This window comes from Primulina huaijiensis, chromosome 13, assembly GCF_012295235.1.
Source record: "Primulina huaijiensis isolate GDHJ02 chromosome 13, ASM1229523v2, whole genome shotgun sequence".
NCBI classification, from domain to species: domain Eukaryota; kingdom Viridiplantae; phylum Streptophyta; class Magnoliopsida; order Lamiales; family Gesneriaceae; genus Primulina; species Primulina huaijiensis.
This window is the reverse complement of record NC_133318.1, coordinates 2533554-2560272: the sequence shown is the minus strand read 5'-3', so window position 1 is coordinate 2560272 and position 26719 is coordinate 2533554. Positions and strand designations below refer to the sequence as shown.

General features: G+C 33.5%; 2 protein-coding genes, 1 long non-coding RNA gene and 2 pseudogenes across 3 annotated transcripts; 4 read left to right on the top strand and 1 right to left on the bottom strand.

The window, feature by feature from the left end:
* The first annotated feature begins 3620 nt into the window (after positions 1-3620).
* On the top strand, positions 3621-5787 carry LOC140991864 (11-beta-hydroxysteroid dehydrogenase A-like; annotated as a pseudogene).
* A 3436-nt stretch (positions 5788-9223) lies between these two features.
* LOC140991863 (putative late blight resistance protein homolog R1B-17) lies at positions 9224-11042 on the top strand (the record flags this gene model as incomplete). The annotated part of the gene is made up of 1 exon (XM_073462027.1): positions 9224-11042. A coding segment is annotated over exon 1 (1776 nt), but the record flags the coding sequence as incomplete, so codon positions are not given.
* A 7-nt stretch (positions 11043-11049) lies between these two features.
* On the top strand, positions 11050-12564 carry LOC140991659 (uncharacterized). The gene is made up of 2 exons (XR_012177933.1): positions 11050-11328; positions 11958-12564. It is a non-coding gene; the product is annotated as an uncharacterized lncRNA (long non-coding RNA).
* A 2663-nt stretch (positions 12565-15227) lies between these two features.
* On the bottom strand, positions 15228-18262 carry LOC140991913 (SWI/SNF complex subunit SWI3A-like; annotated as a pseudogene).
* Positions 18263-19143: 881 nt separating this feature from the next.
* On the top strand, positions 19144-25655 carry LOC140991541 (DEK domain-containing chromatin-associated protein 1-like). The gene is made up of 12 exons (XM_073461542.1): positions 19144-19851; positions 20569-20602; positions 21994-22073; positions 22198-22257; positions 22593-22703; positions 22778-22858; positions 22948-23019; positions 23936-24449; positions 24736-24833; positions 24919-24949; positions 25040-25199; positions 25300-25655. The coding sequence occupies exons 1-11, from the start codon at positions 19351-19353 to the stop codon at positions 25189-25191; spliced, it is 1734 nt and encodes a 577-aa protein (XP_073317643.1). The 5' UTR covers positions 19144-19350; the 3' UTR covers positions 25192-25199; positions 25300-25655.
* The last annotated feature ends 1064 nt before the right edge of the window (positions 25656-26719 follow it).

The window sequence follows — 26719 nt, the reverse complement described above, 5'->3', positions numbered from 1 at the left end:
TCAAAATTCTGTCCAAGTTCAGAAATTCTTTTCTCTCGTTCTGTTACACGGAATCCGATCTTTACCGTTCAGAATGTTCTTCCATATGTTTGGAACAACATATCCAAATTTCGACCAAATCCAACGGTTAGTTTTTTATTTATAGCCTTTCCAAAAAAACTGCTCCGATTCTAGGCGGAAAACAGTATACCCACGGTTTTTCATTCATAAACAGGTTAAAAAGACTTCCAAACCCGATCTCCACCGTTCATAATTTATTTGACAAATATTTGAACGTATTGTGAAATTTTGAGTCCGATCCAACGGTTCAATAAGGCGTAAATATTTTTTCAAGACGGCTGATTTTCCGGACGATGTGCTGTTGCGTTTTCGAAGTGTCGATTACATGATTCTTCTATGATTTTCGAATTTTTCGTGTTTTTCTTCAACGATTAAAGTAAGTGGGCTTGTTTTAAAGATTAAAATTCCTTATGCATGTTTATTCGTTTTTATGAAAATACGGTCGAGTACACCTTCTTCTTTTACTCCATTCTTGTGTTGGTTGTCATATGGTTTTAGACACTGTGAGGATTCGACTGTATATGGGAGGGAATCTCAACCATGATATGACCCTCATACGGTGGGGATATAACCGATTCGGCCTCGCCCCCTTAGAGGAGTAAAAATTAGGGATTGATATCAGTAAACCATAGAAAGTTGAGGAATCTCAGTGTCTGTGTCAATGTTATGCATGTGCTATAAACGATGTTATGCAAGTCATGTGATTTTCGAAATTATGCATGTTGTTATATTGTGCTCTAACGGCCCCCACTTGCTGAGTGACGACCATATCACTCACCCCTTACTCTACCCTCCTAGATAAATCAGAAGAAGAAATAGAGAAAGAAGAATCAGACATCAGTTTTTGGGCTGATAGTGGACGCATGAAGAATTTTAATTAAGAATATGTTCTTGTGAGTTTTTAATTCAAGTTGTGAACGCTTCCGCATATTTTATCGTTTTCAGAGTTACTATTGTAAAGACGATTATATTTTTATGGTATATTTATGATATAAACTGGTTTTGGTTGATACTGTACTACGAGGCTTGTTGTTTAGCAATTATGTGATTGTTGAATAACGCCGGTGTCGACTAACCCCGGTCTCGGGGCGTGACAATGCAAACCAACATTAACTATTTTAAGCAAGATCTATAAAGCACGAACGCGAGATTTCGTCACGAGCAAGTTTCAAAATTTACAAGTTTAAACGGGTTTAGTATGAGACAAGTGTGAAAAAGTACTTTTAGTAATTATTATAATATTAATTATGTTAATTCAAGTAATATATTAAATAACTCATAAGAATACAAATTTTTTAAAATAAACTAAAAAACGTCAACTTTTCACAGCGTGAAATCAATGGCGTGCATTAACGTATACTGCAAAACCTTGGAAAACCAAGCTAATGGAGCAATTAGACATGTATGTTTCTTCAAGAAACAATGTTAATCAGATAGAGCAGACGATAACAATAACAACAACAATAGTAAATGAATCTATATGTACTTGAAACCTTCTTTTGTGTTGGTACTATAAAAAAAAAGTGATTTTTATTAATTTTGTATGTGGATTAATATTAAACTTGAATTCAATTTTTTTTGTAAAGATTTGATTTTTTCAATTGGAATTTTTGTTTATTTATTTATTTATTTAAATTTATCTATTTATTTGGTTGCAGTTTCTGTTACATTAGAATCATACAAAACTATCCACGATGAATATTGTGTGTTGTTCATATTTTTTTTCATGATGTGGTGTCAATAAATTTTTAATTGCGTGCAACTGTACGTTGTCGATGCTATTATCCGCGACGTGTAGTGCGTGATGTGGATGCTATTATCTACTGTTGTGTAGTGCGCGTTGATGATGCTATTTTCCGCAACGTGCAATGTGCAATGTCGATGGACTTTTCTGCCGCGTGCATTGCGCGCTGTCAATACCGATGACTTTCTATAGCTTTTAATTGTGCATCATGAAATGTAAGCTGCGGAAAGCTGATTTGCGCGCTGCAAAAAATTATTTTTGTTATAGTAATAAATGCATAGATTTTCAAGTTATAAATGACACAAGTCTCAAAATTACAATTGTGTAGAGTATAACTTTTGATGATTGATTTGGGGTCAAGTGTTATCTTTTAGTCCGAAAAAAAGTTCTATACAAATTCTATTTAAATCTTGGCGTTTTTTATAAAAAAAAATTTTATTTAAAATAAAAATTTAAGTTAAAATTTTTATAAAAGCACTTTTTTATAAAATTTTTTTTTTTTTCCTCGTTTTTCATGCTTAATATGATCGTCTTAAGTGTTAAAGCAATTTTTTTTACTCTCACGTGGTCTCGTCAAGTATACTGCTGGTTTAAAATTATATCACAAGAGAACAAATTTTAACGCTAGACTCCTCTTAAAAAGATATATGCTAGCGACTGTTCGCTAGTCTTCCAGATGTGATATATTATATTTGATTATGTTTTAATAATTTTTTTATAAAATAATATTATATTTGATTATGTTGTAATAATTTTTTGTATAAAATACTATTATATTTGATCGATTTCACTATTATATATTTATTTAAATGTTTTCCACGTTTCATTCAATTTACAAATTACTATATAAGCTGCGTTTGTATAGAAAATCTTTTAGAATAATTCATTTTTAGAAAAAAAAACATTTTCTACTAAGAACTATATGTTCTTAAAAAAATACATGTAAAAAAGTTAGAAAATACAAGGAAAAATAATTCATAATTTTTTTTTTCAATTTTGATAATTTTAGTCTTTTTTTTTTTCATATGTAGGATTGATGACATTATACACTCAGTGCTACATTGATGTCACATCAACATCAAGTCGAGAAATAACTAAAATTATATAAAAAATGGTAAAATAAAATTGAAATTTAATGTCATATATCAACATAAAAAACAATATATAAATAAAAAATCTACTTTTTCCCTTTTTCGCTCTGTATTCTACATTTTTTATGTTTTTTTTTTAAAAAATCAAATATAAAAACAAAGACTTGAATAGATTAATCCAAATTCTTGATCTGGTCCACACGAATTTATAACTAGAAGAAATTTGATCTTTCGCTACGCACAGCTTAGTCAACGTCGCTAAAATGTAATATTACATATAATGTGTTCAGTGTCACTAAGATAACAAATTGTGTGCGCTCATTTTCTCACCTTTATTTTGGATTATTTGGTGATATGACAAAGTTAATGCGTCACAAAATGTAAGCATATGGCGACGCAAAGCACACTCAATGTCGATGAAACATAGCGAGAAATTTTCTAAACAACGTTCTGGGTCTTTTGACAACACAACTCAGTTAAATGTTGCAAAAATATAATCTTAGAGCGTCACAAAACTTGTATATCATTTCACAACGTGTTGCGGAAAATTTTTATGGAAAAAGTTATTATACGTGTCATGTATACTCCATGCGCTGCTGCCTCCAATACTCCCTCCATGCATCTGTATATACAGTAACGAATATTCATATATATTCGCTCAAAAACATAATTTTGATCGAAATTTGCAAGATTTTGCTCTCTTATCCATCGGTATTCAAGCTACAATGGAAATAGTTCACATGTTTCTTGATTTGGTGGCTCCCCTTTCACCTTCTTCTCCCTCATGTTCTTCTTGCCACCTTTCCAGATTTTCAAGTTCTTCCTCTCCGTTTTGGGTACCCTTTTCAGCGAAGATGTCGCCGAGAAAGCCGTCGTCATCACCGGCACCTCCTCCCGCATTGGCGAAGTAAGTTTCAGATATAAATGTGAGAACTAAATTTGACTTCATGCATAATACATGGGGGATGGGGGCATCGCTGACTCAACTTTTTTTAAAACCAGCTTATAAATCAGAAGTTTTTACCAAACAAAATTTTAAGAATTTATAAGAACCGTCAAAATAGTTTATTTTAGTTTTTACCAAATTTTAAGAGTTTATAGGCTCCGTAGAACAGCTAATTATAAACGGTGTCAAACACTCATTTAGGGGTATAATGATGTGTGATTCAGTGTTCATGTTTTGAATGTAAAATGGGAAACGTTTATGTTTTTTCTTGTTGGTGGCAATTAGAGTGTTGCGTATGAATATGCTGAGAGGGGGGCATGTTTGGTTCTGGCGGCCAGGAGGGAAAAAAGGCTCCAAGAAGTGGCGGAGGTGGCTAGCGAGTTAGGGTCGCCGAACGTCGTCGTAAAGGTGGAGGAATGCAGGAGGGTTGTTGATCATCAGACCATGAATCACTTTGGAAGATGTAATCAATTTCATTTCATTGATTGTTTCTTGATAATTACTTAAAATTTAGGGTTCAGTTCCAACAGGTAATAACAGTCCGAATGCAGACCTCGTATTTACTTTAGGCCTGAAATCACGAAAGAGACCGTTAGAAGGGGGCCGGAGGGTGTCCCAGCGTAACCCCTCCTACGCTCAAGTCAGAGACTGAGAATATAATGAGAGAGCAGCTAAGAGTGCTGCAAAAAAAAAAAACAATATATTGAATTAATAGTTAAACTTTCAAATCTGGTATTTAGAGGAGAATACTGAGTTCCGTCATTGGCTTTCTAACTTGGCTAAGGATGGGCAGGGAGTCCAAAATCCGGTTTGGGCCTGATCTTGATGGCCCAATTCGTTGATATCATTACTTAAAAATTATTGATGTTATTCATAGTATTATCAACAATTCACACACACATATTCTATATTCGAGATCTTGTAAATCTATATGTACGTCATTGATGTATGTGCGGTGGATCATCTTTTCAACAATGCCGGTATTGTATTTATTTAAATCTTTGGAGTGTCGACTTAACCAAAAATGCCCGATTCTTTGATTTCAATTTAGTTTTTTACGAGCTAATTGAGAATGGAATGACTCCTTTATTTGTAATCTTAGCGCAACTTTGAATCTAGGAAGTAGTTGTACCAATAGCGTATGTATATGTTGTGGCCTGATAGGATATCAACTTCTGGGGATTTGTTTATATGACTCGATTCGCTGCTCCGTATCTCCGAAACAGCAGAGGCCGAATTTTTGTGCTTTCTTTGTCGGCATCGTGGTTGCCTGCACCAAGAATGAGTTTGTACAATGTGAGTTGAGTTAGTTACCTGAATTCCTTGCACATTTTATGATATTGTAGTCTGTGCTGGTGACTACTTGTATTACATTCTTGATTCATCAGGCTCCAATATTTCGAGACTTGGAGGGTCGAGTTTGGGCCCGATGTCGGTATTACCGTCGTGTCGCCTGGATTCATCGAATCCAAACTGACACAAGGAAAATTATTGAACAAAGAAGACAAGCCGGGAGTTGATGAAAACTTGAGAGATAGATGTAAGTATTAGAAGCAAACATGGGAATTGTATGATAAAGATTCATTTTTAGGAAATTTTCCAAAATTTTAAGTCAGTTTCCCCTAGAGGAAAAACCTGGTTTGGTTTGTAATTTTAATCTTGTGTGTTCTTGAATGATTGTATAAAGGCACAAGTGAACAGAATCCCGGTCCAAAGGGTCGAAAGCTGCACGAAGGCGATAGTCAGGAGTCGCGCGTGCAGGGGAGAACGATACGTGACCCAACTGTCAGTGGGTTCGGGTCACATTCATCTGGAAGCTGTTCTTCGCTGAGATGGTGGAGTGGGTGTACATATTAATGTAAATGACTAGCCCTGGAGAGCACCCGACCGGAGCTAAGGGCTTTCTATACCCGGAGACGGTGCAGATGCAGGAGCTGAAGGAGTGATGTAGGTTTTATGTGTTCTATTAGTTCTTACAAGTTGAAGGTTGAGTTTGTTTGTATAGAATGATGATTCTGTTTGTGGTTCAATATATATGGATAAAAGATGAAACTCTCTTTCTCAACCTTGCTTTAGATATTTGGCTTTCTTTTTAATAAAATAACATGTGTATAGATACTTTAATATTTAAGGTATAGTTTGGTACTCTGGATAAGAGAGATTGATAAATAATCCTCCTTATCCCACGTTTGGTATTTTCTTAAAAAGCCCATGATCCGTGATAAATATTTTTATACTAGGATAATGTATATCTTTTATGACATGTGATAATTTTAATCTAATGATAAAAAATACCACAAATGACTTAATTGCCCTCAAAATATATAAAAATCTTAAACCATATCGTTCTCTCATTTCACCGCCCCATCAAATAAATATTTTTATATATTATATAATATGAAAATTATATAAATGAACTCGAGATAGTTATATAAATGATTTTTATAAATCTCAATAAAATTATTAGTCTTACTCGATTAATCTTAAAAATCAAGGGCTCAATTATCATATTATATAATATATAAAATTAGGTGAAAATAAATAAATAATGCAAGCACTGTCGGCGCATGAACAGATAAGAAATATGAACTCAAGCAACAAATTTGAAATTATAAAATTTATTATGATAAGGTTAATTTTGTCATTATAATCTAATATATAAATTTAATCACTCTTATTAAAATCATACCAAACATTAAATATAATATCCTACATTTTATATATCCTTAACTTATCCTTATATTATATATAACATGTTTATCCTATCATGTGTACCAAACTATGCCTAAATTAATAATTCATATAAATCAAACATAATTTGTACTTTATTTTTTTGGTAGAGATTAAAATCTTCATAATTCAATATGTTGTTACATTGTTTCTTATTTTTCTAGCTTTAAACTTCAAATATAAGGCGTCGGTAGTTTTCACAAGGTAATGCCAAAATTTTGCGAAGTTTGTTTAATTAATAAAGATTTTTTTTTAAAAAAAATTAATTTGTTTTGTTACAATTAAAAAGAATATAATATTATAAATGTAAAACGAATAAGGGATATAATGTAATTTTTCAATGATAAATGATGCAATTTGACATGAACAGAAAGAGTTTATAAGTTTTTTTAAAAACAATTTGTAAATTGTTTTAAAACGTATAATATTTTATAATTTGTTTGGTTAAAAAAGTTACAAACAACTTATTTTTAGTTTATAAGTTGGTTTAGAGCTTATAATTGTTAAAAAAAATTGCAAACAACTTATAAATTATCAAAATAAGTTGTTTGACGTGTGATAAGTTATTTTAAAAAATAAGGATCTTCTTTTAATTTTTCAATTCTCCAAAATATCTTTATATATCTCTTAAATCTTCACTATATCTCCAATTCTTATATTCTCACTTTATCTCTTTATTTTTTTTATTGAATTTTAAAATAAGGTTATGTTCTATCTTTTTATTAGAATATATATAAAAAAATACTAAAACTTTTATGAGACAATTTCATGAGTCAATTTTGTAATACATATTTCTTATTTGGTCACTCATAAAAAAACATTATTTTTTATATAAAAATTATTACTCATTATTGTAAATATGAGTAGAATTAACTCGTCTCATGAAAATCCGTGAAACATCTTACAAGAAACCTATTAAAAACAAAAGTATTAAGATTTTATTGATTAAATTATTAACTACAATTTTTTAATCAACATTTTACTTATATACATTAAAAATAACAAACAACATCAAATATTCTAAATATAAATATAAATATAAAATAGATTTATTTTATACATAACTACTTACATTAACCCATAATATTATATCATTTTTGGTTGTTTTGACAATTAAAATATTTTATAATACCAAACACATTAACATATTTAAGTTGTTTAAAATAAGTTCATCAAAATACTTTAACAACTTATTTTTAAACTAAGATATTACAACTTGTAAGCTCCTAAAACAAAATAAGTTTTGTTAAATACCTTCTACGACACCAATTTGTCTCTGCATAAAATAAAAAATCAGACCACGACACTATTTTTCTTCTATTATCCAAGATATGTTATCATTACCCAAGAGCATATACTAAAATTCTTTTTGGTGAATGCTTGGTTTATATTTTATTATCATTACTCCAATTTGTTATTCACTTTTTTTTGGGTATGCTTATAGTAAGTCCTTTTATGTAGTGCAAGAACATTAGCTCGACAACCTATATGTGTAAAGTCACCAAATTTTTTTAAGGCCCATCATGTAATTTCCTTTTGATCTGACTTTTGATGACATTGTAGGAAATAACTTTGGGGGAATTTAAAGCTAAGATTTTGAGCCTAAAATATTTATTTATGCCCAACTATGGCATTGTTGGTCCTTTAAATTAAGTACATCATGGGGAGGGAATATTAATAACTAGAATATTAGCTAGCAAGTGCAACACATTCTATTTTGCATTTGATTAGTCATTTTGGTGGCAAAAATATTACAAGAAATCACTTATATAGTACTTATCTCACCAATTTGATGGCAAAAATAATAAAAGTTAGAAAATAATTTAGAGAGAAGATTAAAAAGGTGAAAATTTAAAGATATAATAAAGAGAAATTAATCAAGAAAAATAAATGATGTAGGATTTATTCCATATATTACATATATAAAAAATAGTTTCTGTATTCTTTGTCACATAAAAAAATTTATGCACACTCTAAAATCACATATCTTTTTATGGTTAAAAATCAATACAAAACATTGAAAATATAGTACTAATATATAATATTTGAGTACCAATTGTTTTACGTATAATACAAAAGATAATATTTTAAATATAAAATTGAAACAATTATATTAATATCAACACTTACTATACTTATTTGGATACTCAAAATATCATATATTAGTATCATATCTGAAAAAGTTGATATTCAAATATCATAGATTAGTAACACATTATCAATATTTTGCACCGATTTCATCATAGAAAAAACATGAGTCATTAATATCAATATTTGTTATACATGTTTAGGTACTCAAAAATCATATATTAATACTCGATTTGAAACATTTTGTACTAAAATATTGTACTTATTTTTATCCAAGAAAATACACGAGTCATTAATAACAATACTTGTTATACATGTTTGAGTACTTAAAAATCATATATGAGTATCAGATATAAAATATTTAATACTCAAATATCATATATTAATATCATATTTTTAATATTTTGTATCAATTTTCATCTAAAAAATGCGTACTATAGAATCCTAATTTTTTTTTTATTTTTTTATATAGATAAGAGAGTATAAACAGTTATTTTTCCTGACAGGAATAAAAGTATAGTATAGGTGATTTATTAATCATTTCCCATTGATTATTAATTAATTAAATTAATTAAAAGATTAATCAAACGCATTGATCTTTGCTCCAATGGCCGCAGCTTATGCTGCACTTCTTTCTCTTGCTCGATCGCTTCGACAGATCTTGAATCTTGAACAACAATATGTCGATCCTCTTCACAGAGTTAAAATCGTGTCTCTCCATGAAAAGGTTGAATCTCTCATCGCTTTCCTCGAAGATTATTCAGACAAGTATGGTGGAACACCTGATCTTGCGGGAAATGGAATCAGAAATGCCGCATATCACGCGCAAGATTTCATGGATTCTTATCTATGTTTGGTGTCTACAGGTGATGATTCGAGTTCGATTCATTGGAACAAGATGAGCTTAGACAGAGACTTAAACATCGCGTTTGAAAGGATTAGTTTCATCTGGGAAGAGGCAGCGAAGATGAAGAACAACCCAGCCGAAGATCTCCGGCTCCGACCCATTACTTATTCATCTTCAGCCGGCCACTTATCCACTGCCAAAAGCAGGGTTGTAGGATTCGAAGATGACTTGAACACAATCAAAGAACGGTTATACGAAGATTCAGCTGTGCTCCAAGTTATCCCGATTGTTGGGATGGGAGGAATCGGGAAGACCACTCTAGCTAGAAAAGCTTACGAGGATTCACTCCGCGCCCATCAGTTTGACATCTGCGCATGGATTACAGTGTCTCAACAGTATCAAAGGAGACAGATTCTTTCGGGGCTTCTTCGCGACTTGAAAAAACCTGTTCTCGGACAACCTGGTCCGAGCGACGCTCAATTGGCAACACTTGTGTACCAAAATCTCAAAGGTAGGCGGTATCTCGTTGTGATTGATGATGTATGGAGTAACAAGGCTTGGGATGATGTGAAGATGGTATTTCCAGAAGATGGTATAAAAAGTCGGATTTTGTTAACTACTAGGCTATCAGATGTTGCCGTTCATGCAGGATCTTCTAATGCACCGTTTCACCATATGAAACTTTTGAACGAAGATCAAAGTTGGAAACTACTCCGGGAAATGATTTTTGGACAAGAATCTTGTCCTCTCCAATTGGTAGAGGTCGGAAAGAAGACTGCAAGAAATTGTAGGGGACTTCCTCTCACAATTGTGGTGGTCGCAGGTTTACTTCTTTCTAAAGACATCACAATGCAAGAATGGTGGGAAAATATTTCGGAAAATACAAGTTCAACAGAACCAAGCATCGCGCTACATTGCTCAAACATACTATGCCTGAGTTATGATGGGTTACCTCTTAGACTGAAGCCATGTTTCCTCTATATTTCAGCTTTTTCAGAAGATTCTGAGATTCAAGCTTCTAAGCTAATCAAGTTATGGGTTGCAGAGGGATTTCTTAAACCAAGTGATCAGTCTAAATGCTTGGAAGATGTGGGAGAACGGTTCTTGGAGGATCTTGTTAGAAGAAGCCTTATCTTAGTGAGCGAAAAAGGGACGGATGGAAAAATCCAAACTATTGGAATCCATGATCTGTTGAGGGAAATTTGTATAGCAAAAGCTGAGGAAGAGGAGTTTCTACATCATGTCTCATCTATGAGGAATGACCAAATAGAAACCATAAAGGATCCAAATCGTCGCCTTAACATTCATTGCACGCAGAATCGCCAGGAATGGCGAATACTAGATTCAAGCGTACGTACAGTTCTTCTCTTCCGCGATATATATTGGGGACCAATATTATCTCTATGTTGTAGGCGAATCAGTGTTTTGCATATACCCCAAGTAACTTGGCCGAAGTTGGCAGATGAAATCTCAACATTGGTCAATTTAAGGTACATTTCGTTTTCCTTCAACTATGCATCACGCCCCGATGCTGCCTCTGTAACACCCCAAACCCTAGTCAATTAAATTTCATAAATATATGTATATAAGAATCTAACTAATTAATGGGCTTACAAATAAACAATAATTAGTAGTTGGCCCATTATCTTGCATAACGTATATACACATATATTTATAAATAAAAAAAAAAAAGAGAAAGAGAACCCTACCCAAAGGAAAATCTCAGCAACGCCGTTCAAAAAAAAAAAGAAGGCTTCTTCACCCAACCAATTGACCGACTCCTACTGCTGGAAGCTTAGGTTGTGCACTCTTCTAGTCCAAGGTTAGTTGTATTTTGGAGATAATGTTAGTTGTTCTCTTTCCAAGGAAACCTTAATTTATGTATATTCCGGAATGAGATTGAATGGGTAGATTGAATAGAATTTGGGTTTCTGATGTATAATACAATTATTCAATTAGCCAGCAACTGGTTTGCGACTTTAAAAAAATGGATTACTGATTAGTTTGTAAGTGTGTTATTTCTCGAAGGTTATGAAACTTGATTTATCTAAAAATAAATAGTTTTGATGGATTAAGATCAAATTCTATAGAAAAGTTATCTTCTTGAACTCTAATATTATGTGTAAACATCTTAAATAAATCATAGCTTAGTTTTGAAAATTTACCGTGACTTTAGTTGAATTATCAAGTCTTAGATATAAATTTAAATAAAACTTCAATGTTTGTGTCAAAGATAGAAATGACTCTAATGTTCGTTTTATATGAAATTGGTGCTAAAACTAATTATTTAGATATCTGTATATTTAATAAAATAGTATAATGGTAAACTTTAAAATAGTAACCCATAATTAATTGAAATACATACAGAAATCTTAGAAATATTTCCAATATTTGCTTTAAAGTTGGAGTTTAATAAGACACTGTTAATTGAGATAACTAATTTGGTTTTAGATTGTGAGATTGGGGAGATTTTGTCTAAGTATTCACAATTAAGCTAAGGATTTCAGGTGCGTACACTCCTATTCCGACATTATTTCGCAAAAGCTCCACAATAATGAATTTGGATGCATATTGTTGTTATCGATGCTTTATTGTTCCTTATTTGTTGGAATTCTGTATTTGGTGATGTTCTGGTGATATTCTGGATGATATGTATGTCATGTGAGCCACCTCTTGGTTCCTGCGGGTCAAAGTGCTGCATGTGGGATGCATGTGAGCCACCTCTTGTTTCCCTATGGTCAAAGTGCTGCATGATGGTGTCCCATGGGGGATGTTAATCTGTTTTGTCTGTCATGTGAGCCACCTCTTGGTTCCTGCGAGTCAAAGTGCTGCATGTGGGGAAGCATGTGAGCCACCTCTTGTTTCCCTATGGTCAAAGTGCTGCATGATAGAAATTCTTATCTGGGTTCTGTCATTCTGTTATTATCCCATTCTGTCATCTTATTTACATGTGTATTTATTATTTATTTTTGTGAAAGCTTTTGTCGTTATCCTTGAGATCGAATTAATGGCTGGATACAGGAGTGTACTGAATAATTTTGTTTTCAGGTAATAATCTGAATGAGGAAGACGAATATGTAGAATATATAGAAGAGATCATTGAGGATGATGATGACATAGAGGATGTTCCGTAGAGTTTGGAGACTTGAATTCTTTCATTTGAGTTCTTTTAGGATTCGTGGAATATTTCCTTTTAGATATTTTGGCTAGTCCTTTGAAAGACTGATTTATTTACTTATTGATATGATTGAGAGATTGACTCATTGTTTTCTTTTAATAAATAAATTACGATTCTTTATAAATTTTAGGCCTTGAGTTGATTATATGGGTTATCGGTACTTTAAATAAGGCTTGACCTCTACAAATATTGCGGGTGTTTGGATGCGCGAAATATGGGCCTTTCAGCCTCAATATCCAAACTTCCCAATCTTGAGACTATAATTACTCATAATACCGACTTACGAGCATTGCAAGTACCTTATGAAATCTTGGAAATGCCAAAGTTAAGGCATCTGATCATGAACACCTGTTTTGTTTTATCGTGTCCCTCTAACATCGGAATCATTCACGAAAGTGATCTTCAAACACTTGAGACAGTGATCAATTTCAAATTTACTGAAGAGGCCATTAAAATGCTTGTGAATCTAAAGAAATTGATAGTTGAATTTCATGTGACCCGTGCTAAATGGGATGATTTGAATCTCAACAATCTTTTCCGTCTAACAAACCTGGAAGAACTAAAAGTTTCTGTGTTCAAATTTCCTAATTTCTCTAAGATATGGAACCATTCTTTCCCAATAAGTCTTAAAAATTTAACTCTAGAAAAGGTTCCGTTGCCTTGGGAAAATATGACCATAATTGGGTCTCTCCCAAATCTTCGAGTGCTCAAGATGATGTATATGGATGTTGAACAAGTTTCCGAGTGGACGCCGACGGAAGGCCAATTTCTTCTACTCAAATACTTTTGTTCTTCCTTAGATAATTTGGTGAGTTGGGAAGTGGAAAGAGAACACTTCCCACGCCTTGAAATCTTGTGTCTCAAAGGTGCACGATGGATCGATGAGATTCCTTGTGGCATAGGAGAAATAGATTCACTTCAACTCATTGAGTTATGGCATTGTCCCAAAACATTAGTAGATTCGGCGAAGCGAATTCAAGAGCAACAATATGACAATGGAAATGATGCCTTTGAAGTCCTTGTTCATGGATCGTGATGAATACTGTTCGAACAACCATCACGACAACGTTTGAAAGAGGAAATTGTAAGAATTGGATGAAAGATTTTTGCTTCACTCCAAGAAAGTAGTGGGATGGGGGTATACAGTCAGTTAATTCATACACTGAGCTGCTTTGCTAGTTTTTATTTCTCTTTTAATCAAAATAATTAGTTTCTGATTAATATTTTTTTATAAATCAAATTTCTTTCTTTTTTTTTTAAACAATTGAAAAATAATGCCCATAAACCAATTTTTAATAACTCTTATTGAAGTCCTACATGTGTAAAGTCACCAAATATTTTTAAGGCCCGTCATGTCATCTCTATTTGATCTGACTTTAAATGACATTGGAGGAAATAACTTTGTGGAATTTAAAGCTAAAGTTTTGAGCCTAAAATGTTTATTTATCCTCAACTATGGCATTGTTGGTCCTTTAAATTAGGGGAAGCAATTTTAATAACTAGAATATTCGCTAGCAAGAGCAGCACATTCTTTTTTTTTTATTAGTTGTTTTGGTGGAAAAAATATTAAATTTAGTCATTTTTCATTAGAATGTTGATATGACGCTGCATATTGTTCACGTTTATGATGACACGTCAACACTCCGATAAAAAATGATTGTAATTGAAAAAAATGCACGTTACTAGATTAAAAGCGTGAATTGACTGATAACATGACTAAATATATAAAATATACAAGTTACGAGATCAAAAATATAGTTCTCCATAATATTATATTTGACGAACATATAAAAGGCGGTTAGCTTTTGCGGGTCATATCAGATACCACCCTAAATACATGCCCATGTACATCTGATGCACGACGTCATCAAAAGTATGTGAACCTTTATTCTCCATCTTTATATATACCAAGCTTAAGAGGTACATTTCGTCATGCTATTAATTAAACTGAATCCTCTTCCACAACTAGATATTACTGGGAAAGAAAGCTATGGCGCACATGAAGTGGGATTTAGTGGTAATATGCATTATATTTTGTGAAGTATTGACTGTGTGTCCAAGAAATGTGGAGGGTGCAATTGGGATTGATCTTAATCCATGCACACTGCCTCAATGCATTGCTGCATGTAGAAAATTGCTGGCGGGCAAGTATGTTGATGCAACATGTGCACTGGGATCGAAAGGAAAATACTGCATTTGCTTAGGATGACAGAAGATTTGAGTCTTCAACGAAGCTAGTTATTATCTTACACGATACATGAAGTATTCGTTTTCGACGTATTTTCATCAGCTGATCGGAGATTTGGCACATCTTCCAAGACGATACCAGTGACAAGCATTATGTTCGTGTAGAAGACGATGCATTTGTGTTGGCTTTCGATTATATATATACTACGAGAATCCATTAGTCTTTCTTATCCAGCTGGCTTTTACTTCCTTGTCTAGTGGGGACGTTATATCCATGTGGTTTGGAGTGTTTTTTTGGCTGATTTCTTGTTTGTATCTTTGATATTTTTATATGGGAGTATGGTACAGTTTACACATACTACTGAAAATATTTTCCGACATAAATAATCCATAACTGTGATAAACAATACTGCAAAAGAAAGCTGATTATTATGCCAATTTCATTGAACAGTATCACCTTGATACTTCGCAGAGGAAGGCTCCTTGGGTTTGTTTATGCCAGCACTACATATCCTTTGCAACAATTTTAGCCGTTCCGGGACCTGAGATTCTTCGAGTTCCTGGATTTGGGCACCTTCTTTTTCCATGATTGACTTCAGATCATCAAGATATTTCGTCTTGCGATGCACCTTCTTGAGCTGAATCACATGAAAAGAATGTAAGCGAATGCTTATGGTATCCCGGAAAGCAAGAAATATAAATCGAAATCATCAAGCTCTGATAAAATGGATGAATTTGAATTCCCAAAAACGCTGACCATCAAACCATATGAAATTTGATTCGTACAATAGCATCAAGAGATTATGAAGAAAATAGGCCTATATCTTGTGAAACCAAGAAATCTCACCAAATCAATTAATCCTAAAAAAGTTACCCTTCTTAATTTTCCAGTAACAGCAAAAGTAACAACCTGAACATCCAGTACAGTGGCCATCAAAAGTTGGATTTGTCTCTCCTCTTGATCAGCCAGCAACTTGGCGTTTGCAGCAGCAGCACCAAGTGCTGTTGCAGCAGCTGCCCTCGTTCTCAAACTTAAGGGTATTTATTATGCTCTTCGTGACAGATGCCTCCTTCAGAATTTCTGTGGATACACAATAATCAAATATTTAGCGACTCAGTGAGCCGAAGGCTATCGATACTCTACTTTCTAATAAATGTCCAACAAAAGAGAAGGGGTAAAGTAAATTGACCCCCTTGTTGATTGATACGTCTGAATAACAACCTTCCTTTTAAAGATAAAAACTACAACCCCAATGTACAATAATGACTCAGTTTATCTTGGTTTATTTAGGGAAGGTGGTAACCAATAATCTAGTGTATTTATGACTGTTTTTGGGTCAAGAAAATCATCATAATCCTCAAATATTCCTCTCGAACACTGGTTTTCATAACAAAGGGCTGTAACTGCAGCCTCAGCTGCAGAAGCCGTGATGTGTGGCCCACCACGGTCGAAATATGAGCTATCTGATAAGAGTATATGTCAAAATCGAGGAGTGCAAACAATATCAACCAGTTGATAGCTTAAAATAAGTTTAAATGACATACTAGCAAATTTGTATTAGGCTGAAGCCTCCATTTGCACCGCGAACAGTTTACTTTTTTCAATATAAATTAATAAGGGGACATATTTTCTTTAATTAATTTTCTAGAATCAGATTTCCACAAGAACATCATTCTGCATGATGTGGTCGGAATACCAGCACATAATACGCAATAAACACCAACAAGAAAATCTGAAATAAAGATCCAGACATAATTTATTTACTAACGGTTTAATACTTCAAAAATATGAAATACAACTACGAACAGTCGATAAAAGTCCACACTAAAATTTCCTGTATTGTCTGTTTGGAAATTGCTAAAAATAAATTGCTGATACAAAAAATCGAAGAATTCAAAAAGAATGAAGCAGAAATACAGTAAACAAATAGACTACGATGACCTGTTTCATCAAAGAACTGCAATAATCCGAAGTTAGTTCAGTGCACAATCTTTTTGGTGCTGGACCTTCACTTTCAGCGGCCCCATTTTGACGATCAACATCCTTCAGCTCGTCGCTCAGATTGCGTGCTTTCACAGATTCTTTCGATTCCTCAGAAGCTAATCCTGCTTGTTTAGAATGACTATCGTCGTTCACTATATCCAAAAATTTATTCTTTTTATCAGCAGCCCCCACCATAAGATTTCCAAAGGGCAGTTGTATGAGCTTTGATATACAATCCAGTTTGCTTTTCGCCCCAACATTCTTAGCAACAAGATCCCAATCATCTCCATGCTTAACCCATGGATTCTAAAAGAAGTATGGTTTCTGCTTCAGCCCAGATAGATGCCTGATTCGCACTGTCATTCAGCTGGAAATCGTCAGCAGACATGTTTTTCTCATAATTACCACTTTCGAAGCAGTTTTCACAAAGAATTAAGCCTCCGTCCTGATGTATGGAAATACTAATCACACAAACACTACGTTTCTTGAAATAACAAAAAATAAAGAAAAAAACAAAAGAAGCAATAAAAACATATTATCAATAAAAATATGATATTTCGCAGGCCGTTGAGCTTTCGTCGCATTACACATTAGCATCAATAGGGAACTGTTTCTATTACCTTTGTGTACTCATAGCGGGAAGAATCACAAGTCTCCTTACAGCTCCCACAAGTCAAGCCTTTCCACTTCTCCTGCTGCATCAATTCCCCGTAAACATCCGAATACGACATCAATGGTGGCGACTTGAACCCATTATCCCCCACGTCCCCAACAAAACTACCACCATCCACCACCACAGACGGGGGTAGGAGCGGCAGCGGCACCACCGGTTTCATCGAATTAGGAGCCGCCACAACTCTCACCCCATACGGAGCTCCTTCTTCCACCTTCACCCTACCCTTCCAACTCTCCTCCTCCTCCTCCTCGCCCCTAAACGACGCCGTCTTACCACTCCCACCACCGAAATTCTCCCGCTCATTATCGTCAGCAACATCGAAATTGATGAAACCCCATTTCTCCAAAAAGGTAAAAACTTTGTGCAGGACGCTAACGTCACCCACCAGCGACTTCCTCACCTCGGTGAACGTCAGTTTCCTGGAAGGGTCCTCTCTGTATTTTGAGACGATGAAATCCCTGTACTCTTTGTAGATCCTGGGAGATCTGGTGATCGTGCTCGCGTCAAAAAACTCCCTCAGCGAAAATCTCTCCACCTCGTGAATGTTTATCCAAGAAAACCAGCCTTCAAATCACCCAAAAAAAATAAAAAAAAAAAGAAATCAGGGTAAGGGCAAAAAGATTAAAGTACGAATATCAAATCATTAATAATGATTGGGGGCTGACTAGAATAGCTTGGAATGGTGTAGAGCTCCAGCTCCTGTGAGCTTCTTTCCATGGCGGCCATTGAGATTGAACTTTTTTTATATTTATCATAAAAATAATATTTTTTTATATAAAATAATAATTTTTTTTGAATGATTTAAATACAATATTTATTTAACAAAATTGATGTAAAATTTTTTGTATTATAAGATTTATTTGACTTTATTTTTATTACATCGGTCTTAATCTAAATAATATTTTTTGTGTATAACTAAAATTATAAAGAAGTTGAAGTTTAATTTTAAATTATTTTTTTAACTTCTAGTTTTATACAAATATTCGTTTTGAAAAAAAAACTACATAAAATATTTTATATTGAACACATTTTATATTTATTTTAAAAATAATATCATTGTTTTTTTAAAACAAACGTATATAATTTTTAATGATTCAATATTTATTAATGAATATCGAATTACAATTAAGATTTCAATTTTACGAGTTTGAAGACAATTTTATTTTTTTAATATATTTGATCGATATGATTATGAATTTATCGCTACTAATTTATTAAAAATTTATTTAATATTGCAGATATTTAAAATGAATAGATCAATCCAAGAATCTACATGACATAAAGCTTACTAAAATTATTAATAAGTTAATATATCATTAATTTTTTTAAAATCAAACATATTTTACACTTATATTATAAAAAAAATTATTTATCAGATAAAATATTTTATATCTGATTTTTAAAAATATAAGATCTAATATACTACTAATTTTACATAAATTAATTTTTTTTTGTTTTTAACCCCATCAATATGAAATTACTTTTTCCAAAAATAAAATATTTTTATAAATTATTTTAAAAAATGTCCATATAATTAATTCAAATAATTCTTGTAAAATAATGAGTGCAATAAAAAATATAACTAAATTTTTTTTTAAATAAAAGAGTAATTTTCAGCCAAAATGTTCAAACTGCGTATAACTCCATTCATGCCCGCCTTTTGGTCCCGAATAATTTACCCTAAATCCTTCAATTGCAACTCATTTAACTGAAAATCGAGCCGCAAACTCCCCTAAATCTTATCAGGTGAAATTTGTCAGCACATTCTCCCATAACAGGCGATTAGGGTTTTAGGTGGTGGTTGAATTTTTGCTGATTTATGGATTCGGAGAAGGAAACAATGGAAGAGGGCAGGGTTCATGAAGAGGAGAAGGATGCGGCTGAAGTTGAAGTAAAGGACGATGTTAAGGAGGACTCCTGTGCAGTAGGTGCTGAAAAGTTGGGAGAAAAGGAGGATTATGGAGATAAAGAAGAGGTAAATGAAAAGGCAGTGGAAATGGTTGAGGAAAAGGAAGAAGATGAAGGAAATGTTGCGGAGGAAGAGGGGGTGAAAGAGGAAGAGCTGGGAAAAGGCGGTGAAGAAGAAGGGAGTGGCGAGGAAGAAGAAGATAAAGGAGAAGGGAAAGAAGAACCGATGGTAGAGAAGGGAGATTCAAAGAAAGGCTCGAAAACAGGTAAGAGCAGAAGTGAGAAAGCAGAATTATCATCTCCGAGGACACCAGGAATTGAGAGACCAACAAGGGAAAGGAAAACAGTGGATAGATATGTGGCGAACGCTACTGTGAGGGGCTCTGCCACCAAGCTTGTGGCCATTGAGAAGGTACCTTTCAACCTAGAAATCATAGTGTCGCTGAGAGCTTACAGTTTTCATTCAGATACACTTTTGTTATTATTTGTTGGGAAATTTGGTATTTGCATCGGAGAAAGAAGACTTGAGATGGGGAATACTTGTTAAGTATGCAATTTTAAGAGAGTGAATTATGTAGATTCTGTAATAATGTGAGTGGAGAGATGACAAACAATGTGGAAAGTGGATTGAAGAAAGATTATATATTTAGTAGGTTCCTCTGCCTATGATACAGATAGGAAGGGTTTATGAGACGTTTTTATAGATCTATGAAATTCAGTTTTGAGTCTTAGATGTGCTCTGTTGTGACTTGGGAAATTACAAGGCTGTGTATATATTATGCTTCTGAGGGTAAATGGAGGTAGACGAGAAACATGAGGAAAAACTCTTGCTTTTAGTTAAGATCACTTCCATGGTAACAGTGAAGAACTCAGCTCTGTATGAATGGAATTGAATTTAGCATGACTAAGGCAATGTGCAAGAAATTTTGAGGGAAATATTCAATCAAAAGCTTTTACTCCTTACTTAGATTTGCATTCGGTACTCTTAGATTTGCCAAAGATTAGGGAGAATGCATAGAAAACTTGTATACGTAAGCTTTAAAGAAGCTCCTTAATATGTGATATTTACTTAAGAGAGGAGGTATATAAAATATTATCTGTACTTACATCATTGATTCTATGCCAACAGGGTCAAGGTACAAAGCTTAAAGACATCCCAAATGGTATGATATTATTTTTCCAGCTGAATTTAAAATTACTTAGGGTTTTAAAATGAAAATATAGATACTGCCCCAGATTATTTGTTATAGGGTATCGTGATTGCTGTTATGATTCTGTCGACTTTCTTGAGTTTCCTTTACAAGATTATGATTTGTTCAATGTTTCTCTTTGCTTTGGGATGGTTTTAACTTTTATGATAGTCTGCTGGAGGGATGCTTAGAAGTTTGTAACATTGGTCTCCCTTTTAAATATAGAACTCAATTTACTGTTTTGACATGTTTTTTTATTTTATTTAGCCTCATCTTGCAATTTTTGTTCCATTACAAGTGTTCTGTTATTAGTTTGTGATTTGGATGAGGATCTGGCCCAATTGTTCTTGCTGAGCTGATGAGTCTAGCTTGTTGGTGATTGGTCGTTGCAAAACAAAGATTTGATTTGTTTGTCATTGTATTATAATCATAGTTGTCAAAGGCTCGGCGAGAGGCGCGTCCAACGATTCACAAAGGCGAGCCCAGGCGCGCGCCTGAGCTCGCCTTGAAAGGGTTATCGGGGGCGCCTTAGGCGCTCCTGAGATTGTTTTTTTTTAAAAAAATTCACTAACAGAGAAGTTGCATTTTTGTTTTTTTTTTAATTAGTAACTTAAATTGCAAAAGGCCCAACTCAACCCCAAACCCTAGCAGCCCAAGTTTACAAATTGAAAATGCAACTTCTCCAAAAGTTCCAGGGACTCTGATGATTCGATGGAAAAAGATGAACTTGATTTGGATGATTGAAGAATTTTAATTGTGTTACTTATTATTATAAACTCATTAATTATTTGTTGTTTTGTGTGACATTGTGACTTAATTATTTTATATTTTAATATATTATATAAGATAAATATATTTTTTTAGAAAATAAAAAATGTGCGCCATGCTTCGGTAAGGCGCGCGCCTCGTCTTGCGCCTTGCACCTCAGGCTCCAGAGCCCTTGTGCGCCTCGGCGCGCCTTGCGCCCTTGACAACTATGATTATAATCACTTTAATTAAAAAGATGTCCCAGAATATGTTTTAGACAAATGTTTCAGAGAATATTTTGTCAAAATACAGGGCAAAAAACTAGAAATTGATTCCACTAAATGCGTAAAATCAAAGTTCTGTACACAGTCATCTGCAGTTATGTAATAAAGTTTCCTCTTCTTTCTACTAACAAAAACCACCTGATTAACTCAAACATAGCATTCAGGCAGATGGAAAACATGACTTTAAATGAACCAGTGAAACAGCACTGCACGTAGGGCGCCATCTCAATGCATTTTACCTTGCTGGTTTCTGTCTTTATATCTGTGCTAATATTGGATGATCTTGTTATTGTTGGGCCTCTATCTTGTTATCTATGTTATGAATTGTTTCAGTGGCTTTCAAGTTGTCTAAGAGAAAAGCTGATGAGAACCTACAGCTTCTTCACACCATTCTTTTTGGAAAAAAAGCAAAGGTTTCCTTTTTCTATGTCAAATATTTATGTTCTGTCATTTTATTTCATCGTTTTCATGTTTAGGTTTTTCCTAGTTAACTTCTTCCATTGATGTGGATTTTGATCACTGCATGCTTTGTTACAGGTGCAAACTTTGAAGAAAAATATAGGCCTCTTTTCTGGTTTTGTGTGGATTGAAAATGAGGTATGTTTTTCTTTCCTTTGCTGTTATTTGGTGTCACATCCATGGTCTTTGAGTGTGGATACTAAGTTCTAGAGGAAGGGAACAGAGATGTAATATTTGGCCTATTATTTCCAGAAAGATGTAGCCACATTTTAAAACGACAGGTCATGCTTTGTAGTCAAAGAAGAAACAATATATTCTTTTGTGTTTTTCAGATCTTTAAGATGTGAATATGTTTTTTCAAATTATATAGCGCAAGTGTATTGTCCCCTGGGTGGTGCCGTGTTATTGGACCGAGTCATAAATAATTTGTGCATGATCAATTAACTCAAATTTATAATGGGTGTGTTTAACAGGAAAAGCAGAGGGCTAAAATTAAAGATAGGCTTGACAAATGTGTGAAAGAAAAATTGTTGGATTTTTGTGATGTCCTTAATATTCCTGTCTCCAAAGCTACTGTAAAGAAGGTAATCTCCTTATTTGATTTTGCTTGACATCATAAATGTTCACTTGTTTGATCATATCCAGTTGTGTTTTCCAGGAAGAACTCTCTGTGAAGTTACTAGAATTTTTGGAATCTCCTCATGCTACAACAGATATCTTACTCGCTGAAAAGGATAAGGTAAGTCTTATCTTATTTTTGTGTTTGTTGATGCATTCAATTGAGCAGCTATATGATATTTCTTCTTTCTTTCACACGAATCTCTGAAGAGTAAGAAGCGAAAGAGCAGAAATTCAGCAAGCAAAAGTTCTACTGACATGGCTGCTGGAAAATCTAAAAAGGTTTGGTCTTAAATAATTATAATTTGCAGGGAAAGTGTGAGAAATTATATTTTGGAATGCAAAGGAAAGATTTAATGAGACCATACGATGGACTTATGTTAAACCATTTGCAATGCACTGTGCTTCAATTGATCAATTCAATCTTATGCATAGTGTTATCTATTCTGGGTATTAGTTCAATGCGTAGTGTTATCTATCCTGGGTATCTGTTTTCATTGTTTCTGAGTACATTCCAAACATGTATTAGTATGTGCATTTTAAGGCCGTGTCGGTTTCTACTGCTCAGATATGGTTTTTGCCACTCCACGGGTACCTTCATTAACTCTCTTCTCGCTGTATTGGTGTTTATTTTTTTTTCTTTTTGTTTTTCCATTAGTTACAACATAGCTCACAGCTCTAATAATAACTCTGAATTGTGATGTGAGGTCACCATCATATGAGGAGTCTGATATAGCATTTAATGCTTTAGTGCCATGAGACCGTCGATTGAAAAAAATATTATGGTTGCTAAATCATCTCTTATAACCCACTATTTTTTCTTTTTCTCTGTTGTTTTTTGTATTTTTGATGTCTCGACTTTAGATCTAATCTGTTATGTCGTCTGGGGATACCGATGGTGAATGGTTTCTATCAAATTTCAGAATGGCGAATGCAATTTTCTTTTTCGGTTTTCTGCGATGGTTCCATTATTGGGCTAGCAAAGCTGCTAGACTGGCAAGTTAAATAGCCAGTTACATGGACCTATTCTTTGCATTTGAACCTTCAAACCATGGCAACCCCTGTGGGACAAGTACATATAAATGCAGTATGTGATTGTGAAATGGGCTTGCCATGGGGTAGAATCTTATGTCTCTTCCATTACAGTTACCGGTATTTGCTTTCACTTATAATGACATTTGGTCTTATCTGCATTTAGAAACCAAAATTGGACTCTGAATCTGGGAAAAAGAGAGAGCATTCAAGTGAGGAACGAGATGATGGTAAAAGTGAGCATTCACTAAGTGAAGATGACCAGGACGATGATGACACTGTCTCTCGAGCAGATAGTGACAAGGAGGCAACCAATCCAGAGGAAGAAGATGAAGAACAAGATGAACCCAAGAAGCAGATGCTTCCTGAGAAGAGTTCTTCGAAGACAAGCACCAAAAAGGATGCTGGAACTAGGATTGATAAGAAGTCCAAAGCAGCTGGTAAACAAAGCTCGGCCAAAGCGCCAGACACCCCTGGCAATTCGACCAAAACATCTTCCAGTTCTAAATCAAAGAAACGTGTCTCTGAAGCTGAATCCAAAAGTGAAGTAAGGACACCCCCGACTAAGAAACGAAATGGTGATAAGCAGCGAGAGGAAACAAGTACATCTCCAAAGGATACATCTTCAAGCAAGAAAAAGGCAAGCAAGTCTTCTGCCAAAGTGGTGGAGAAGGATCGAGGTATTGCATATTTACTAGACTCAAGTTGTAGGAAACGATACCTGGTGCTATTCTAAGTTATTTAAACACAATCAATTTTCACTCATATCCACGTTGCAAATAATGGTGAAAAAATTCTTCAATTGGGCTTGAACATGTTGTAAGGTGCTTCGGATTGAAATAGTAAAATGTTTATTGATATGGTTTGATATTGTGTTTTAAGAGTTGCCTGATTCAGCTTTCCAAAGAATTTACTTCAAGGTATTATATTAATTAATCTAGTTTTTCTTACTTTCTTTTGTGATAGGTAAAAAGGAAAGCAGCAGAAATGCAAAGAAAGAACCCACTAAAGAAGAAATGCACGCGGTGGTAACAAATATACTGAAGGAAGTAGATTTCAACACCGTAAGTTGTACTTACATTTTCGTAGTTTTGGCTATGATGAATCTTTTATATCTCATTTACATGTTTGATATAATCTGAAATGCAGGCAACATTATCTGACATTCTCAAACAACTCGGTATGACATCCTTTATCCCCGTCATTCATTTCTACCACGTTAAGACCATCTTAATCTTGTTGATGTTAACCATTTGGAATGTCACATCAGGAAATCACTTTGGGATAGACCTGATGCATAGGAAATCAGAAATTAAAGAAATAATCACGGAAGTCATAAATAACATGTCCGATGATGAAGATGAAGAGGCGGCTGAATCTGGAGACGATTTAGGAAAAGAGAACAAGGACGACAAGGCGTAAATTAGCAGGCAAAAAACCTCTCCCCTGGCGGTTTTAATCACAATGAACTATCTTTTGGCAACCTTCTTTTTGAATTTTGTCTATAATCGATTATTTCACCTTTTGCAGGTTGCCCATCAATCCATTAGACTCTGTATCTTAAAGATGCAGCTTGTTTTAGATGTTGCATTAGCCTTCAGGTTCTCTCTTGTCCCTTTTTAAAGTACCGCATAGTTCTTAATTTTATGAAATTTAGTTTATATATATCTATAGGCTAATTAATATGCAGAACATACATGTTTTGTAATTAATACATCCAGCATCCTTAGAAGTTGTAGCTTAATTATGTTATTCCCGAGAAATTGTGTAGGGCGAGCATACGGAGCCAAACATAGTTGATATTTATTTCCACAATTTTCTTATGTTATGCATTTTGTATGATTAATATTTAATACATTTAGTAAAATTTGCGAAATAATTGTTTACATAGTAATGAAATTAACTTTTTGTTAATTATCGCTGAGTATATTTGTTGTCTGTGTGTTGATGACGTTACCAAAAAATCATTCCCCCCCTAATCAATGGATTATATAATGGTTATAAGAGGAATAACATCATTTTTTTTTATGTGATGTAATGTATTAAGCAACATAAAAAACACACGGGATTTTTTTTTATAACTGGATGTATATTTTGGCTTTAGTTACTTGTAAAATCTTTCAAAAATAAATTGATAGCGAAAGCAAGGACAGTCAAAATGGAAGACATAGGCCCCTCAAACGATATATTCTTGGAAAAATTCTTACCTATAAACTTTTAAAAAAATTAACGTTTTACCTCTTAAATTTATAGGGTTGCCTAACATAAAAGTTCTTGCCTACCAATTGACAATTGAATGTCCCAAATATCGTGTTAGTGTGCGATCTTCGACATAATGTTTATTACCTATACTATCCATAAAAGGGGAGTTCCGAATCCATAGCTGGCATAAGAGCAGTCTTTGTTAGATCCCAATGCATTTGCGATCCTATTCTATCCTTACCTGATAATGCCAATGGGGAAGCAAATTGATTGTTTTGTTAATCTAATCTATAAATAAATATATAAATATTTAATACAGAAGTTTTCGTTTGTTTTGTGAGATAAGATTATGAAAGATATATAGATATAAAATATCTAACATACATATAAATATACCACTTCAATTGTGAATTTTTTTATATGTCCTTGTTCATTTAAGTTGGCCAATTAAATTATTAAGTTATCTTAAGGGTTTTTTTTAATTCATTGTCCATCTTAAATGAATTTGGACATTAATACACATTCCTCTTTATTTCTTAAATTTTATGCCAAAAAAATTATTATTTTACATTTCTTTGTTCATTTAAGTTAGCAAATTAAATTAATGTCTTTTTAAGGGGTTTTTTATGATTCATTGTTCATCTTAGATAGATTTGGACATTAATTCATATTTTTTTTATTTTCTAAATTTTATATAAAAAAATTATTTATTTACGTTTTTTAGTCAATTTTTGTGATTCATTGTCCA